This window comes from Trachymyrmex cornetzi, unplaced genomic scaffold (assembly GCF_001594075.2).
Source record: "Trachymyrmex cornetzi isolate Tcor2-1 unplaced genomic scaffold, Tcor1.1 scaffold47, whole genome shotgun sequence".
In the NCBI taxonomy this organism is placed as follows: Eukaryota; Metazoa; Arthropoda; class Insecta; order Hymenoptera; family Formicidae; genus Trachymyrmex; species Trachymyrmex cornetzi.
The window spans coordinates 150,556-168,647 of NW_017299509.1; the positions used below are offsets into that span (position 1 = coordinate 150,556).

Below are 18,092 nucleotides of genomic sequence, written 5' to 3' on the forward strand. Positions count from 1 at the left end.
TCGGCTCCTCTACCTTCTGCTTTCTCGCGTTGTGTTCCGAGAGAGGGTTAAAGTCGCTCTGCACACGATTCACGGGGGACCTTTTTTCACGGAGGAGCGAAAACAGCGCTGCTCTCGCGACTGCGATAGGTACAACGCTGGTGCCAGGCCGATGCGACGCGAGTGCGGCGAGCTGGTGATACTCACGCACACACGATACACGCACGCCGAACAACAACGGAAGAGGTGTGTGCAATAATCAAGAAAGTAACGCGGGTATCTTCGTAACTGCATAGATGCTGCGGTATAACATCTTAAAATCGTTACATGAAATTGCCTCGACCAATACTGAGGTTCGAGATCGTGCAATCCACTAATCAATTAATCCCACGATCGATAAAATCGATCGGGCTTTCTTCGATCTCGTGATGTGAATTTGTCGCTCCGAAGTGCTTTCGAGATTATCTCGTTCCTTTTGGTGCTCCGGAGTCGCTCGGAGTCGTTGGGAAAATTGTGCAGGTAGCTGGCGGATGAATCGGGCGGAGAGGAGAAAATCAAACATATCTCTCCGGAAGCGACAGTGTCATATGATCGATCGTCGACGTACGCATAATAATTGCCGAAGCTAATGTGACGCAAGTTGCACTTGGTCGCTCCAAGTCGATTTGACTAACTAGATTCGGTTGTCGCTCGATAAAGCGACGATGAGAAAGAATTTCCTTGTGCTTGATTAAAGAAGAGTGTTTCGGATCCAGTAATCTCTGTAGAAACGCGAGACTAATCTCGGCGCGACAATTAACGCTTCGAGGAAATTTCTTGAATCGCGCGACCCATGAATTAATGGAGCATTTACATTTCCGGGGAAAATGCGAGAAGTAAATGAAATTGCGGAATCAATTGCACGCGAAATTTCGAACCGGGGAAAATCAGGATTAAATGACTAGCAGCTGATTGATTAACCATTAGGCGAACGCTTAACGATCGATTCTGTTCTCTTCCTCTCGCAAAAACAAAAACGATCGAGAAATAAGATGCATCGTAAAAGCTACGAAAGTAAAGAGTTATAGAACGAATCTTTCCTGTTTGCGCAAAAACACTTAATTAACAAAGTTAAAGATACAGATGAAAGATAAATGAAAGTGTTCGTTCGTTAAATTCTTTTTCTTAATAGCCTTGATATATTAAGATAAGCATTTTGAGATAATTACGAGTATAAGAACTGCCAATACGATCAACGTGCGTCTGTGTTTGGGGCTAATACGGTAACAGATCTCGTCGAGCACGGTGCCTCAGAGAGAAAAATTTCCTTTTACCGAGGCAAGCTTCTTAAAGACAGGATTTAAATTCATCCATCTGTACATCCGGCTTTCAAAAGTTGGATCTTCGAGTTTCTCTCTCGTGTATCCTCAAATTTCAAAATTAATAAACGCTCTATCCACATCCTAATATTAAAATCTTTTTTTTTTAAATATTTGTGGATTTTCAATAATATTTATCTTTCGCGGTGTTCGGAGACTTTTTCGCGTACATACACAGAAGAAAAATGCACTAAATTTTTAATAAATATTTATTTATTCAGAACTAACTAGACGTTTACACTAAATAAATATTTACCGAATGAAAAAATTATAGTTAAATCAAATGAATAGTTTCAAATAAATATACTTTTATATTTAATAAATATTTAGTCAAATATTTATTTTTTCTATTCGAATATTTATTAAAATTTAGGACATTTTTTTCAGTGAATGGAATTGGAAAAACAGTTCATTGCGTCACGCGCAAACGACCAAGTGCATTCGCGTCGCTGCGGATGGCTTTAACGATTATACTCGTTACGCGGCCAAAACCGGCGATACGACGTGATCTCGACCTCGCGAGGCTAACAACTCGCGCCTCTCGATTCCACAGAGCGTTCGGGAGGAGAATACTCGATCCGGCCGATAATGGATGGAGGTGAACGCGCGAGTGCATTTCGCGGAACGAGTACCAACGACGAGCAAGACGGCTTTGCATAATCCGCCGCGCGCCGATCTGCCTCGTCGAGGGAGAAGCGGAGGACGGGATGATACCACACGGCGCGACGAGGATCGCATTTTTATTACGACGGTCGATCGCGCGATCGGTTGGTCCTCGGTAGAGAAGACCGAGAACGAGAGAATCCCGCAGAGGAGATCTGGTCGCGTGGCACGGAACGAACGGACGAACTCTCGATTCCGCGAGACTGAAAAATCGACGACTGGTTGCCGCTACAGGGAGAGAGAGAGAGAGAGCTTTCCTTTCTTTTTTCTTTTCTGTCTTCGCTCCCTTTTAACGGCGTCGCGCGCGCAATGCGGACTACAGGGGGAAGGAAGTGCATCTCGTCGAAACCGGAGCAAGGTGATTAATCACCCGCCGCTGCGGATGCATTGACCAGTCGATGCAGCTGCACCCGCGTGCCGCGACTCGCCCACGCAATCTTCTCAGTCTCGTCTCGCAGCCGATCGGGAATGCATGAGAATCGTACGGCCGTAGGTAGGTGAGACGCTCTATTCGTTGCGAGTGAACCAAGAGAGATTAGAAGCGGCACGGAATCGCCAGATCGGGGGGGCTTAGTCGTCGATCGGTCACGGATCTCACATTGATATCTCGAGGAAACGCCGTGACTAAACGGTATTAGGATGATTAATGGTTTTTTGCAGAGAGATGCACGCGACGATATCGATGTTACACTGTATTGGAATTTAAGACGCGGGTTTAAGGCTATGCGAAATCGTTTACGTTTGAGGCGCAGACTGCGATTTCTCTTATGTATATAAAAACGGAGAACGTCACTGTTGAATTTCAAAGGAACAATTGTAACTCAACCCCTTGAAGACGTTTTAAATAATGTTTTGTTATTTTTAACCTCCATGTATATTAGAATGTAAATCAATCCATTTCTGTTAGTTCCAAAGTAAATAACTTTATTGACATATACATTTAGTAAATTAAATTTCAGTCAGATTTAATACATTCTTTTTAGTTAAATCATTTAAATCTATTGTTTTAGTTAAATTAACGACATATCGAGTGAGATCAGTAACTTATAGAAATGATTAAAAATAACTCAAATTGTGTATAACTTAATATTAAGGATTTAACAATGATTATTTATCCGAAATTAAAATGTGACACGCAAAAAGAAAGACTTGCGAGAAACTGGAACGGCGAGATGAATTGTATCAATAAATATAAACTAACGGGATTCTCGGCGCTGATTAAAGAGACATAGCTAAGAGACAAAATGAGAAATTAGTTATCTAATTGGTTGGAAAGTTGATAGATATATCGATACGAATTATTTTCGATGGAGGGGCATAAAGCGGTTTGGGTGTCCGGGCAGGATCGCGGGGCTTTATGTCGCTTTAAAAAGAAGAGCATGTCAGTGCAGTGTTGCACATCGGTCCATCGGTAACAGCTGCATCATGGGCGCGTGCGGCGTCGCGTCGCATTGTCTCGCGTCAGTAAAAATTCACTGGCACGAGGGGCTTACTTATTGTACACCGGCGCGACCTTTTCCCCGCCGTTTTACATCCCGGCCGCGTAAGCTCCGGCGATGTGCGAGGTTTATCATACGATTTAATAGCGTTCTGGAAGGTTATTGGTCCGTACAAACTTGAAACGTTACGAGGGATTTAGAGAACTCCCACTCTTTTGCTCTCTCTACCTCTACCCTGTAGATCCTTCCATTTTACGTTCGGCGATCGATCGAAGAATTTAATCTGCAGAGAAAGAGCAGACCGGCCGCTTTCTCTCTCTCTCTCTCTCTCTCTCTCTCTCTCTCTCTCTCTCTCTCTCGTTTCGTTATCAATAGCGACCGCTGATTTTCCGCTCCACGGCCATAGGCGATAACATTAAGTTACGCGCTCGCGATGATCGTTAAGTTATTACAGTATTTATCATTTTCGCTGACACGCCATAAATATTTTAATGCGATATGCATTATAATCTCAACGTGGATAAAAAGAAAAGCTTCAAGTCTATTTTAAATTGGACCTCTTTAGATTAGGATCATTTTAACGCTTTAAATTCCGTTATTTAACTTAAGCAGAATAAAATTCATAAAAATAAATATTTGATTTAAAATGACACGTATTATAGTGAATTAAAAACAAAAAATCGATTATGCAATGACTGTGATAAAGAATTGGTAAAATTTCCGCGAGGATTGCACGTCCATTGCCAAACTGATGTCGATTAAAGTAAATGTCAGATATCGACCTTTACAGAATGGAATATCGAATTCCGCGTCGCGACTCCGATGCACTGACCTTCGCAACATTTCTGTCCACGACGATTTTTGCACAGTGTACTTTTCGTAAGATGTTCTCAGCGCTTAGGAAATGAAGATCTTGAATTCTCGATGCGCCCTAAATTCTAGCATGAGATTTCTGCGCGCGTACCTGCGTGCGTGCTTGCATGTTAATTTAAATTAATCGTCGCTGCAGCGACAACTGATTTAATGCGTGGCTCAATCCGGCCTCTGACACGTTCACGAGGGATGAGTTACGGTAATTCGCGTGCAAGACAGAATCCATTTACAATGGAGACATTTACAGAGTAGATACACACGCGCGATTCTGCGTGGGTGTTTAATGCACATCGGGGCTTTTGTGCTCCTACACTCTATCTGCATTATCGCCGCGTGTTGCGCGATTTTTCGCGAGAACATGATTTCTCTGTTCCGCGTAAAATCACGGCGATCATGCTCGCGATAATCGAACGGTAAAATCGGTAAGATTAATGTTTGCAACACGTGGTAAGAACGTACCGTATCGCACAATCCGTTCGCTTATCAGTTATAATTAATTCAGGATCAATAATAATGTTGTAATATTCTCAGATAAATGCAATGGACAGAGTTCTTTTCCATTTGTACAATGATGAACAAATTTTTAAAAATTTGATTTCACTATGTGATGAAATGAGTAAAATTTATTTTATACGCAAATGTACAATAGTTGCCAAAAATTTTCGATGAACACATAAAATTTTACAAATACTTTTTGTCAATTTATTTCTCAATTTATATTCTAAATTATAAAAAATTTTTTATAATTAACTTAAGAACATGATATTTTAAATACTATATTTAAATATATTATTAAGTATTTGTATGTACTGGACCTTTATTTGTAAAGATATTTTTTATCTGAAAATAAGCAATACAATAAAATTAATTATTGGTCGGAAACTTTTGGCAGCTACTGTATATATGTCCAGTAAATTTTACAATATTACAATTCGACTCACTGATACGCGATTATTCCTTTGTATGACAGGCTTATCCGGCTATCCTCGGCTTACGTGAGAGAACTATGGTTGCTTTTTTCTAAAAGAAAATTCGTAATTAAAATTTGGAGGCACGTTTCGGACCTCACACGCGAGAGAGATAATTCGAACACGCGGATGTGCGACGCGTTCGTAAATCGTACGTCAAAGTGTGGCATCGATGGGCGAAAAGTAAATGAAAGACGATCCTGTATACACGTATCTATGTCTATGTGAGCGATAAATTTCGGATTCACGATGCTGCAGATTGCGCTTGTATAGTTGGGCGTATGTATGATGCTTCCACCAAAGTACTTTCCACTTTCCTCTCACTGAGCTTATGGAAAAAGTTTAGTTTCGGTGCCGGTATATAGTCGTCGTTTTGATTTTTCGCGTGTGTAGCGATGAAAGAGGAAAATGACGATGCGACTCGAACGAATACTAAACTTAGGTGACAAGCCAATTATTCGGAAATTCAATCGTCTGCGACGCAACAGCTCACGGAGAAAAATGTTAAGTGTGATATATGCTAGAATTCTATAATAAATTTTATGGAATTAGGAGATTCATGTAGGGACAGGCACCTATTTATGTAAAATTTCCTTTCTTTTCTGATAAATAAGCAATCGTTGTATAGCCATATAGGTACTTTCTAAATTTCGTAAAGTCTAATATAATTTCGTAAATCTATAAATAATACATCTTGATAGAATTTACTTTATCGTCGAGTATTTTTTGCCTTACCACTAAAATTTACTTTACTGTCCAACAAAAAATACAAATATATAAAATCTTGAGAGTTGTTCATGCTTATCAGTCTTGAGAATAATAGAATTTACTGTAAAATAATAATCACTGGATTTACTATAATCGTAATGTATTTTTTATCTTACACCTCCGTCATTTTTACTTTCAGACATACTGAGAAAAAAATAAATTTCAATAAATATTTATTTGAATAGTACCAACTAAATATTTATTAAATATAAAAATATATTTCTTTGGTACAAAAAACATTAATTTGATTTAACAATCGCTTTTTTTTATTAAGTAAATATTTATTTATTATTCAAATAAATATTTATTTAAATTTAGGCTATTTATTTCTCAGTGTATGTAAAGTTTGTCATAAATCCGGCAAAAATAGCCAGAATATTTTTACTAGTCTTGTAAAAATTACTCAACCATTTTTCTCCGTGAAGGATTTTTCCTCTGCATTTCAATGGAAGACCTATAAGTTGCTAATTGCGGCTAATTAGAGTTAATGATAATATAAACGAGCAAGATGAAGTAATTAGTAAATATTTAGGTGCTGGAGAACAACAAACGAGGAAAATTGCGGAGATTTAATCTGATGAGTGGTTGCAAAGATACTTGATGGTAATGTTTATCGCGGAAATATTTCTCGAGCGAAAAGGGAATTCTGGAAACGCGAGAACATCTCGGCATTCGTTCGTGAATTCAGTTTGTGGTCGAGATGAAACATCGGTGAACGTTCGACCGATCGACATCAATAAACTCGTAATTAGACCATTCATAATGGCGGATCCGGCATGATTTAACGGATCTACGGTACATCGTCACTCTTTGCTCCCTGCTCACAAAAACTCACGCGCCGCGCGTTGCAATAGGTTTCCGATTGAGTATAATTGAACGTGACGTCGAGTAGCGTTTCCCGATATTAAACAAACACGCTAACGAATATCATTCACGGTTATTACATTGACGTCAAATACAATCGAAGCGACCGTCGTGCGCATCGAAATGCCCTATACGAACACGGTTAACAGTATCCTGGACCGTGGAAAATATAACTGTGCACACATCATAATAAGTAGATAATTATAACGTCAAATGAACAATACCGCGGGACGACGCAATAACGGCAATAACGGTTATTGGATTTTCCGATCGCCGAGCATTGTAGCTTTCGCACATTCGCGAATTCTCGCAACCGGTAAATTTTTGCGAACAGGGTTGATAAAAAACATGTTTTAAACGTGTTTTAAACAGTTTAAAACATGCTTAATTCATGTTTTTAATATGTTTTAAATATGTTTTTTTATAGTACTGTTCAAAGCATATTTGAAGCATTAAAAACATATTCAAGAAGGAACACAATGTGTTTTATTCTTAAAAAAAAAAAAAAAAAACATTAGTCTTTATCAATCCTGTTTGCGAAGGAAATTTCATGAATTTTTAATAGAATTATTATACTCGCGACGAGAGATTCGCTTGTCGGCGATTTATCCGCATCCAAGTAATTCTGATCGATTGTGAAGTCACGCGGAAGTGCCTGATTTCATTCATGCATAAGAAGAACGGATTGTCATTTTCGTGGCGCGATTGCGGTCGTACCCTTCACGCGACGCGAATGGAAAGGTCGCCGCGAAGAGACACCGCGTCGTAAGATCTCCTCGTAGCGGTACAGGGATCAAAACTTTTCAGCCAGCCAGAGCCAACTGGCGTCTCATAATTTATTCCCCCGCGAGCGAGATGGAGGAGAGAAAGAGAGAGGAACGCTTTGTAGGAACCTGAGCCACAGAGTGTAAAGAGAAAAAGTATAAGGGATATCTCCCCTCTTCTTTCTCTCTATCTTTGCGTCCCCTTTTTTTTATATCCACTCAGTAGCGTCACAAATCCTACAAACGAGTCGGAACGTATTACTCCGGTCCGTCTGTTCGTCCCTCTTTCTTACATGCCTCTCATTTTTCTTCCCCCTAACTGCCGTGGCATATCGCGGCCGCAATTCGCGACGTTTATCGTCGAGAGAGAATAAATATCTAATACAGGACTGAAAACCTTAGGTGGACGGTTGGATCACAATAACCGTAAACAATAATTTAATCCTAGGACGAAGATATATGACGGTTATGCACTAGGCATTACATGATGGTTACGTTGGTACGTACGTGGATTAAAAGAGGATTGCGTATCAACAGCTGTAGAGAGAGAGAGAGCAAGAGAGAAAGAGAGATGATGTATGTTTTTTAAATTAACGACCGACGTGGACCGGTGGAATTCCGCCGCGGGCGTTGCGGAAAATACAACGTTTCTGCCGGCGTCACGTGTTCTGCGTAATTGATGTTCGATCGATCGATCGATCGCTAATCGCGCTAGATAGACACGCTGCACCGATTACGCTTTATGGAGATCGGAAATAAATCGTTCGCGATAAAATCGACCGATTTCCTCGCAACGCGAACAATGTACCCCGATGTAAAGGCACGACTTGCAGCCAATTTTGTAAAAATACTGCATAAACAATGCGTCATCGCAAGTCTGCAATACTCGATAAATGAAATGGAATCGCTGATAACCGATTGAAAGGTAGCGTATATTTAGCTTTAAACCGTTATACGTAAAAGATAATTATTCATATTACGTGGCTGTACAATACTGATTAACGAAGAGGATTACTCGGCGCTGTTGCGTGCGATATGGGAGACAGGTGAAAATTTTTGAATTTTGATAAATATTTAGTTAAATACAGTGCTACCTAAATATTGATTAAATATAAAGATATATTTATTTGGTACAAGAACCATTAATTTGATTTAACAATCATTTTCTTTACTGAATAGAAATTTGTTTGCTATAAGTAAATGTTTAGTTGGTAGTATTAAACTAAATATTTATTAAAATTGACTATATTTTTTACTCAGTGTAAAAAAATGCAATTGTAGGCCGAAAGAATTCGACATGCCAACTCTCGCTGTCGGTTTTAAGGTTAAATATCGTATTCAAAAAACAAGACTAATGGATCGATCTTTAGATCAAAGTTCGTGCCTGCAATCGGACCTATATGCGTCCTTAATCGTTTGATTGTTTAATATAAATCTTACTCTTTCTCGAAAAGTCACTTCGAACAAAATTTCGCGCGATTTATGCCGATGAAATACATAACAAAATTATATAGTCACGAATTGTTATTGGCATTTCATTTTTTAATTGTATATTAGATGGTTGAAACTGAGTAAAATTATGGTTGAAAACCATCGTGATCCATTTAATAAAAGCATAAAACGGGGATGACCTTACGCGAGTGAGGAATAAAAAATAACGAGATAAAGTAATAAGGGATAAGATCAAAAGACGGAACAAATCGCTCGACGAAATCCTTTGTCAAACGTTTTATTTTAGCGTACGGGGATAACGACCCCGTGAATCAAAATAGCCAGTTAATCCGACGGTAATTACGGGTAAATTCAATCGAATTAATGGTCGTCGCCAGTGCGTCGCGTGAGTTATCGGCTGGCTGCTGCCAGGGACATGAGGCTGGACTTCGTGACCCGATATTGCGTCGACAGTCCCGATATTGGCAACGGCAGCAGCATCACTTCGTAGTCTTGGAACGAGAGGAACAATAGTCAGCACGATGCGCGAGTCGCGCTATCTTTGACACCGCCGATCTCTCTAACCGGCAGAATTCCATCGCGTCGGATTGCGAAAAATATTTTGCAAGATTACCCTCAAGATCACGAGCTTGCCGATAATTATTGGATAAACATTTCTATTAGTCTTTGACAGCCATATAATTAGTCGCACTAGACAAAAAATTTAGCATGCCTTTCAGCAAAACTATTTACTTCAGTGTTGAGGCAATTTTTAATAGTAATAAAACGTCTTGTTTACGTAATAAAGAATATAGTTGCTTATGAAATACATTCCTTTGTAAATAACAAAAATATTTGTTCATATCAACCGAACAATTCAGTTTACATAAAATTACAATTTTATTCGATATATTTTAATTAAAAATTTTCTTCAGCAACATATTTCAATCAAATTTTTGTTGTTATAGCAAAATTTTAGTTCATAGTACAAAACATTTTTCTAAGGGCGATATTGATTACTCGTCTTTTGTGAAAATTTGTGTAGTATTAATAATAAAATAATAATGAGATAGAAAAAGAAATTATTATGTCGAACAAACCTCACTTTCTGTCATCGAAGATATAATAGCTTTCCGTTATGTAAAATGGACAGCTGATAAAAAGCGCATGATCACGCCGGCGGAATATTTCGAGGAATCGTGTCACGCTTTGCATGCCGACGGACGCTGTATTTTTTAAAACGCCTCGGACGGGCCATAAGGCATACTCTCCGTGTCGCGTCCGATTTTATTTCCGTTTCGTTACGGACAGCACGGATAATAACAGCCGGACCCGTGCATTCCTCGACCGCGGGCGCGGAGAAGCGCGTTGAATTTTTGCATCGCGCCGCGCGAAGTGACGTCGCATCGTCGACGGCCACTGCTAATGGACTGCGACGTTTTTACAGGCGGAGTTAAAAGCCCCGACCAGTGACGTTTTGCATGCACACTATATTTATACTTGTGCACTATTAGCCGACCCGATACGATAAGACACGGGTCGTGGACGACCGAGAAAAGATGTTAGAAATGCGAATCGTGTTCGCGTAGAAGTGCTTGACAACGATACAATCGAGAAAACATATTTCTTAAAATATGTGAGAAATTTCTTATCTTTCATGTTTCCGTTTATTTCATTAAAAAAAAAAATGTATAACAAAATAAATTGATAAATAACCTTTAAACGATATCTTTGTAAAAGCACTCGGTATTTTTCAAGTATTTTTCTATTGCTTACAACTCTTTTTATTAATAAAGATACATATCTACATTTGCTTGATATCGTAAACTTATTGCAACTATTTGTTTCAAACGCAACGCCAGTAATTATGAAAAAAACTGGCATTGCGATTGAAATAAAATTATCAGTTTATTTTTAGAAAATTATAAGAGAAGTTATAAATAAAACTATATATTATCAAAATATAAGCATCGAATATAATTTTTCTGTCTTTATCGTCGTATATAATTTAATGTTTTATTCGCGAGAGAGAGAGAGAGAGAGAGAGAGATATTCCTTTCACCTCAAAATATACGTAACATTTCTGCCTCCGAGTCCGCATTAAAATTTTTATTATTTGTAATATTTTCCAGCGCGAGCGAATCACCAAGCATCTCGTGAATTTAACTCGACTCGGAGGAACAGTAAATATTAAATAAAAGCGTGGCTTTTACAGTTAAAACGATTCGCTCCTGCCTAGACTAGAAACGAAAAAATGCGGTCGCGCGATTCCGTGCCGACTTCGAGATGTTTAAAGCGCAATGTTCTTCAACACTCTGGGGTCCTTTTCGCAGGACAGCCTTTCGGACGACGAAATAAAATCTGTGCCACGTAGATGCGAGAGAACCGAGAAGAAACGAGATAGCTCGACGACGACGACGACGTATGACCCAGATGTATAGGAAACAATCGCAAGCAAAAGCGACAATAATGACGACGCTAGAGATAAGTGTGGAATCCAGACAATAAATATGTAAGACTGATATCGCGCCCCCGAGGAAAGGATAACACTGCCCATGTGGGAAGGAGATAGCGACGTATCGATTGCATGCGCGAAATATCCTCCGTTGTTCCCGCGTGGAGGAGCTCGTTTCCCAAGAAACTTCGTTCCGTGTACCTTCCCGCGAAGACAGAACACTTCGAGGACACCTGGGACACTTCGAATATCGACTAGCTAGCGAACGAAGAGGAGAGGTATGGAAATCGTGAGCAGTCCCGCCGATCGCGACTCTCTGAAGATCTCCGTGACACGCTAATTCCTAGGCGAGGATAGTGGCTGACGAAGATACGAAGAAGAGATGTCACTGAATCACAGATATTACGTAAGTAATTTGGATCTGTTTTCAGGAGAAATGGGAAAGGATATAAAACGTCGTAACGATGAGATACGACTTTTATGTGGGATACTAAAATTGTGACATGTTTTATTCGGGGCGCTTAAATTAAAACTGTCGAAAACGCGGATAACGAGAGGTTTCTTTTTATGAGAAATATAATGAGGGAAGATTATGAGAACAAACCCATCTAGCCTTTACGAAATTCTTATACCTAGTTTACAAGCACACTACAATAAAAGTCTAAACAATTCAGACATAAAATAAGTGTTTAATAACAGTGCCTAAGTTAAGTTACTTGGCAAACTAAAAATAAAGTAATATAAGAAGAACCAAAAAAATGGTCGCATCCTCGACAGTAATCATATGCTTACTAATTTATGCTGAACTTAATTAAATTGCTTAGCGTCATATCTCTAATACTATAACGAGAAAATTTTCAAATTCAAACATTTACTCAGAAGATAAGCCGGTTTTTTTTCGCACTAGCGAGACACTCCCCGATTCGCGTCGTTGTATTCATTCTAATGCGGGGAAAAGTTTTTAGTCGCGAGAACGCCGCTGAAGAAGAGCACTCGTCGCTGTAAACTTCAAAGTCGGTTAGTGGATACATCGTGTTGATCTCGCGCACGTCAAAGATGCGAGACAAATATTAAAGTGAAATTTAACCGTAAGATGCAAATTCAAGTAACCTCAATCATTTTCCTCCCAAAAACGGATATTTTAGTTATGAAAATATTATATTCATGGATGCAGTTACTCGAAAAAAATGTATAAAGGTACAATTGAACATTTAAGTTTATTTTTATAATGTATGGTTCAATTTCATAACTCTAGTTATTGTTTGAATTTCTGATTGTCTCGACTAGAATGTTTAATAGATTTAATTATAGCCCGTTTTCACAATATGAGTATAGTTATCTACAGATTAAAAATTATCGAGAAATTAATTAACAAAATTCATTCAAATTAAAATAAACATAATTTTGTGGCTCTAAGAATAAATCAAAAATATAAAAGTAAATTGTATATTTAAGCCCCCGCGGTTGTTAATGCATAAATAATATAAGGCGATAAAATGTAATTCGCAAACAATTGGAATGTACTTACACTATTTACCAACAAAGATAATTACAAACGTTTCGACTCTAAATTTGAGTCCTCTTCAGTGCAGAAGTCAAGTACAAGCTATACTTTGTTCATGATAACCTTTAATTTTTAGATAACCACATATTGTGTGAAAATAGGTTATATAATTAAACCTATCAAACGTTCTAGTCGAGATAACCAGAACTTCAATTACAATAACTAGAGTTCTGCTTGGAATGTAATCAGAATGCATTTTGTTCGCATCTCTTGTTGATACAATCAGAACATTTTTCTCAGCATTGTAATTACGAATAGCGGTACATTAAACTATTTTCGGAGTAAGAAACTCTGCTTCTCGTTCTGTGTTGTGCAAATTACGTTGGCCCAGTTAATAAAGTATGCCGAGATTACACGGCTGTTTCGCGCCAGTGCTACAATGCGGCGTACTGGACGACAAATTCGAATCTCACCGCAGTACGGTGGTTATTGTTCGCAATGGCCGTATCCAGAACATAATAGATAAGCGTGGACCTCGCAGGCCAAGCGACAGCCTTGCCGCTGGATATCGACCGCTGCTGTCTCCTATCCTTCCTGTGCATCTCCCGTGGCGCAACTGCGTCCGAGAAATTAAAGCTATCCGTTTTAAAACCCCTTTATCCTCGTCGTAATATGTCTAAACGGATGGAAAACGTATCCCATGTGCGCTCGGATAATTATGAATAATTCAAATAGCTTCTTCTTCATTACGTTGCCTTTCGCGTGCGAATTTTTCCCTGAATTTCTACAAAATATACCATCGAGTTGTGTATCTCCATATCATTATATAATATCATTAATATATGATCTACGTACATTTCGCGTAACCAATACGTTCGTCACGCGACGCAGGCGAACGATGGCGTTTGATTTTTTTTCTCGACGCGACATCGGAAGTATCGCTCATATGCCGAGTCGGCCACGTTCGCGGCCGAGTGAAGAGAGATTATTTATGTATGTATGCATCTTGTATATCGATTCTCGCGCGCCAACACGACGTATATTATTATTATTACCTTCCCGTGTTTGACGAGGAGACGTAGCGCGCATCAAGAGCAGCTGCAACGACGCGGCCGTGCATGCGGGCGGACATATAAAATATAGCGGTAAAAGTGTCGCTGACACGTTAGAAAAATCGCTACTGCAGCCGAAGGAATAAATTATCGATATACGTCTCTTGTTCCCCACTAAGCCATCGCGCAGAGTTCGTAAAATTCAAGCGGATCGTGTCAAATTTTTCCTGAGAGATAGGCATCCATACCGGTTGAACTTTACGGATTTTCATGTCTATTTCGCTCGTAGGATCAAGGAAGCTGCGGATGTGTCGAAGTTAAAGATCTTTAAAAGATTGGACACTGTTTAGGTATAACTTCTAATTAATTCACCATTTCACTTTTCAAGACTTGCTTAAGATAGAACGAGATAGATGCGTAAGAGAAAAGGAGATGCGTGGATATCATTCTATCTTATGTACAATCGATCTCATTTCATCTTAAGCAGGCCCTGAAAAATATGGCGGACCAAGCATGGTGTCCGATTTCTTACTTGATCACTAATCGAGATAATTATTATCATGATGAGAAGAAACGATAACACCAGGAAAATTAATGTTCGCTAAAAATTCGATTAATAAAGTTGCGATTAAGTGCACGACTGATTATTTTGTAAAATGTTTTCTGAACAAAAGAAAAGATCAGCTAAACAGTTTTCTATAAAGTTATCTTCTCTTCGTTTCGACAGAAATGATTAATTGTAACGTGAGGAAAGAATTGACATTAAAAATAGTTAAAGAGCAAATAACAGAGAAGTAATTTAAATGACAGATTCAACTGAGCGAAGAATACGAATGGGAAATATCGGGGCAGAAGAAATTTCTGTCGCTTGTATTCGGTCTCTGTTTAAAATAGGTTTTACCATTAACAGACTGTCTACTAGAGACGAACGACAGTGGTAATAGGTTCAACTCTTTTAAGACGCACGGTATTCCGCGAATTCTGCAGGGAGGACATCAAAGTCGTTATTGTTAGCTGGCAAGAATACTTAGCACTTAACAACGAACAAAGGTATCGGGCATCAAAGACTCTTTGTCGGGAAAAATTATTACATAGAATACTTACATAAGTATTCATATACACGTACAGATATTGTTTAAAAGCCCTGCATTTAAATCGCTGCTTTAAATCATAGAGACATTGGACAGCAATATTCTTTGGCAGGAACCCCAAGAAGTTTCAAGTTACAAGCGATTAAGAATTAATCATTCTACCGAATTAAGATCTGAAACTGCAGACGCAAGCGATTGAAGTATTAATTCCTATGGAGGTATATTAATTCTTAACATACGGGCTATCAAGAAGTTTTCAGTCATAAGGGACTAAAAATTAATCAATTCGCCGAATTAAGATCTGAAGCTGCGGACGATCGATTGAAGTATTAATTCCTGCGGAGATATATTAAGTTTCTTAGCACGCGGGGGGAAGTTTTAAATTATGACCAATTAAAAAATGATCGTTTCGCCAAATTAAGATCTGAAAACGATTGATTACATAAAATATTAATACGTATCTGCAGAAGTATATTAAATCTCAGTACGCAAAAATATTACTAATATGAGTCAAGGGCAGTGCTTCATTTCTCGAACGCACGTCAGTCGATCTCATCGTGCGAATTGATGACCGTACCGATATTTCGCATTCCACGTTCGTGAAATCCAGGTGATCGGTGTTGAATGATCTGCAGGTTCGCACACGTATATTCATAGACAGAGCTCGGGCATCACGTGCGACGCAGACGCTTTAACGCGTTAAACACGCGTGCAAACCTGCTTTACGTGTTGCACACGCGCGACAATCCTCTGCGCCGATCGTGCTGCATTGTTCTTTTGCTCTGTCGGCCCAGACGCTTTAAAGGCAGCTGAATCATCTCCTATTCGTAGACGAGGGTGCGCGCTAAGCATCAGAAATGACTCTAATAATCATTAGAACTGAAATATCATGTTTATGCTAATATATCTCAGGATTATATGCGCTCATCTCGCGATAGTACGGAAGATAGGCAATCGAAGATGAGCATTTGACAGGTTTTGAATATAAAGTCATATGTAAAGAGATTCAGATTTGAGATACAATATATTTTTTTTACGTTCATTTTCTTTCCTTTCACGTTTCCTTTTCATACGAAATTCTCGTTTTGTTACGAATAATTGATGAGATATGTAACTTTCTATATAAAATTCTCATTTCGTTGTGAATAATCGTGACATATAAATATTCTAACATAAGGAAAGTGCATAATTTATGCCAGTTTTCATTAATGTAGGTTAACCAATGTAAATTAATTTTGGCCAAATTCCATAATTTTTCCAGACAAAATTTTATGATTTTTCCTGACTTCCAATAATAATTTGAAATTTTTTGTATTTTTTATTTCAAAACCGTTAATAGTTTTTTGAAACAGCAATTTAACATAGTAAATTACTATTAATGTTATTAATTACTATTAATGTTACTAATGCTGCTTGCATTTAATTGTTGAGTTAATATTTCAAAACTACGTAGTTAATGTACGCACATCAGACTTCTTTAAAATCGAGAATTTCTAATTTCCAGAAAATTTTACAAAATTCCTGACTTTCTCTTGATTTCCTCGACGATCTTCAATTTCCCTGACATTTCCCTAATCTCCTTGATTTCCATTTTTGTGACAATCCTGACTAATTTTAATCTCGTTTCGACTTACTCCTTTTCTAGTTCAAAGAATTCGAAAAAGACGACGAGCAAGTTGAACCGAGATTAAAGTTAATCTACATTGGTGGAAATGGGCATTAAGATGTCAAATTTACGCGGACAAGATTTGCGACTGTCGACGTCCATCGTCGTCGTTTGTTGCGCTCGTGCAAGCTTGCGAAAGCCCACTCTCGGGCTTCTGCTTTTTTTAGCCCTCTCGATTTTCCGTTCGTAAGCTGATTGACGCGCATCGCATCGGCACACTGCCTTCGCGATACTTTTCCAACGACGCGACGCGACACGGCGAGACACGACGTCAGTGTAACATCTCTCGAAATGGCACGGCGCGGGACGGCGGCGCAAATATAGATTCGCAAATTGATTCACGTGTGCGCGCACGTAGATCCGCATTAACCCATTTTCCTTTGCGCACGCCCCCGCGTGTGCCATCGTCCGTTTTCGATAGAAACGTTCGCTCCGCGAGTTTTAACAAGCTTCGCAAACAATCAAATGCGCTTCACGTGGATTTCCTACAAGATATAAATTTTTCAGGGAAAAAATATTTTCACGTTTCCATCAGATATATCCGGTATTTTTTCTTTTTTTTGTCGAATTCACAGTTGTGTACATACTTGATGCTATTTCGAACGGTTAAAATTACGAAGCTAAAGATAAAAAATGATGCGGAAAATAGTCACGGATCAAAATAACGAAGCCACATTGTATTTAAATATTTTCTAGTCGATTTCTTCAGAATGAACGTGATCAATCAATCTGCGATTAAACGACCGTAGATCGATGGAATCTGAGATGAGAGGTGATCGCTACTATCGTGTACGTATTCTCGAAGGATATTATGGTCGATTGATTGAGTTCTAACGGGATTAAGTGCCGCCACAATAGAGGGTTGAATTATCAATATCGCTACGTGGCACGTAGCCGGTCGAAGGATTCTCGAGGAACTCGGTCAGAACTCCGCGTGAATTTACGAGAGACGAATTATATGTATAGGGACTTCCGATGGCGAGTGATCTAACGACATTAGTCTTGCCGTGTGCGAACTTTCGTCGTTACCGTCAATGTGTCACGGCGGTGTCTACGATGTTATTGTAATAAATACTACACGCCACAGAACTCGGGATGCAGTACGCTAATGAAATGTTCAGCTAACACGCACGGGAATTTGACATGTGGGTCAACAATAGGTTTTACCTTTACACAGCCGTTAATGGCTATTAGACTGATAGCGTTACAGCAGTTGG

The 18,092-nt window shown here is 38.9% G+C and overlaps 2 protein-coding genes across 2 annotated transcripts in view; one reads left to right on the plus strand and one right to left on the minus strand.

Moving 5' to 3' along the window:
- The window catches only part of LOC108765056 (very-long-chain enoyl-CoA reductase), a 97,923-nt gene that overhangs the window by 18,120 nt on the left and 61,711 nt on the right, over positions 1–18,092 (minus strand). The window lies entirely within an intron of this gene.
- Positions 80–18,092, plus strand: part of LOC108765053 (facilitated trehalose transporter Tret1-2 homolog) — a 74,180-nt gene continuing 56,167 nt past the window's right edge. Inside the window, exons 1-2 of the mRNA XM_018513549.1 lie at positions 80–225; positions 11,446–11,968. Of these exons, the coding sequence (XP_018369051.1) occupies positions 11,945–11,968 (24 nt within the window). The 5' untranslated portion in view covers positions 80–225; positions 11,446–11,944. The remainder of the gene's footprint in view (positions 226–11,445; positions 11,969–18,092) is intronic.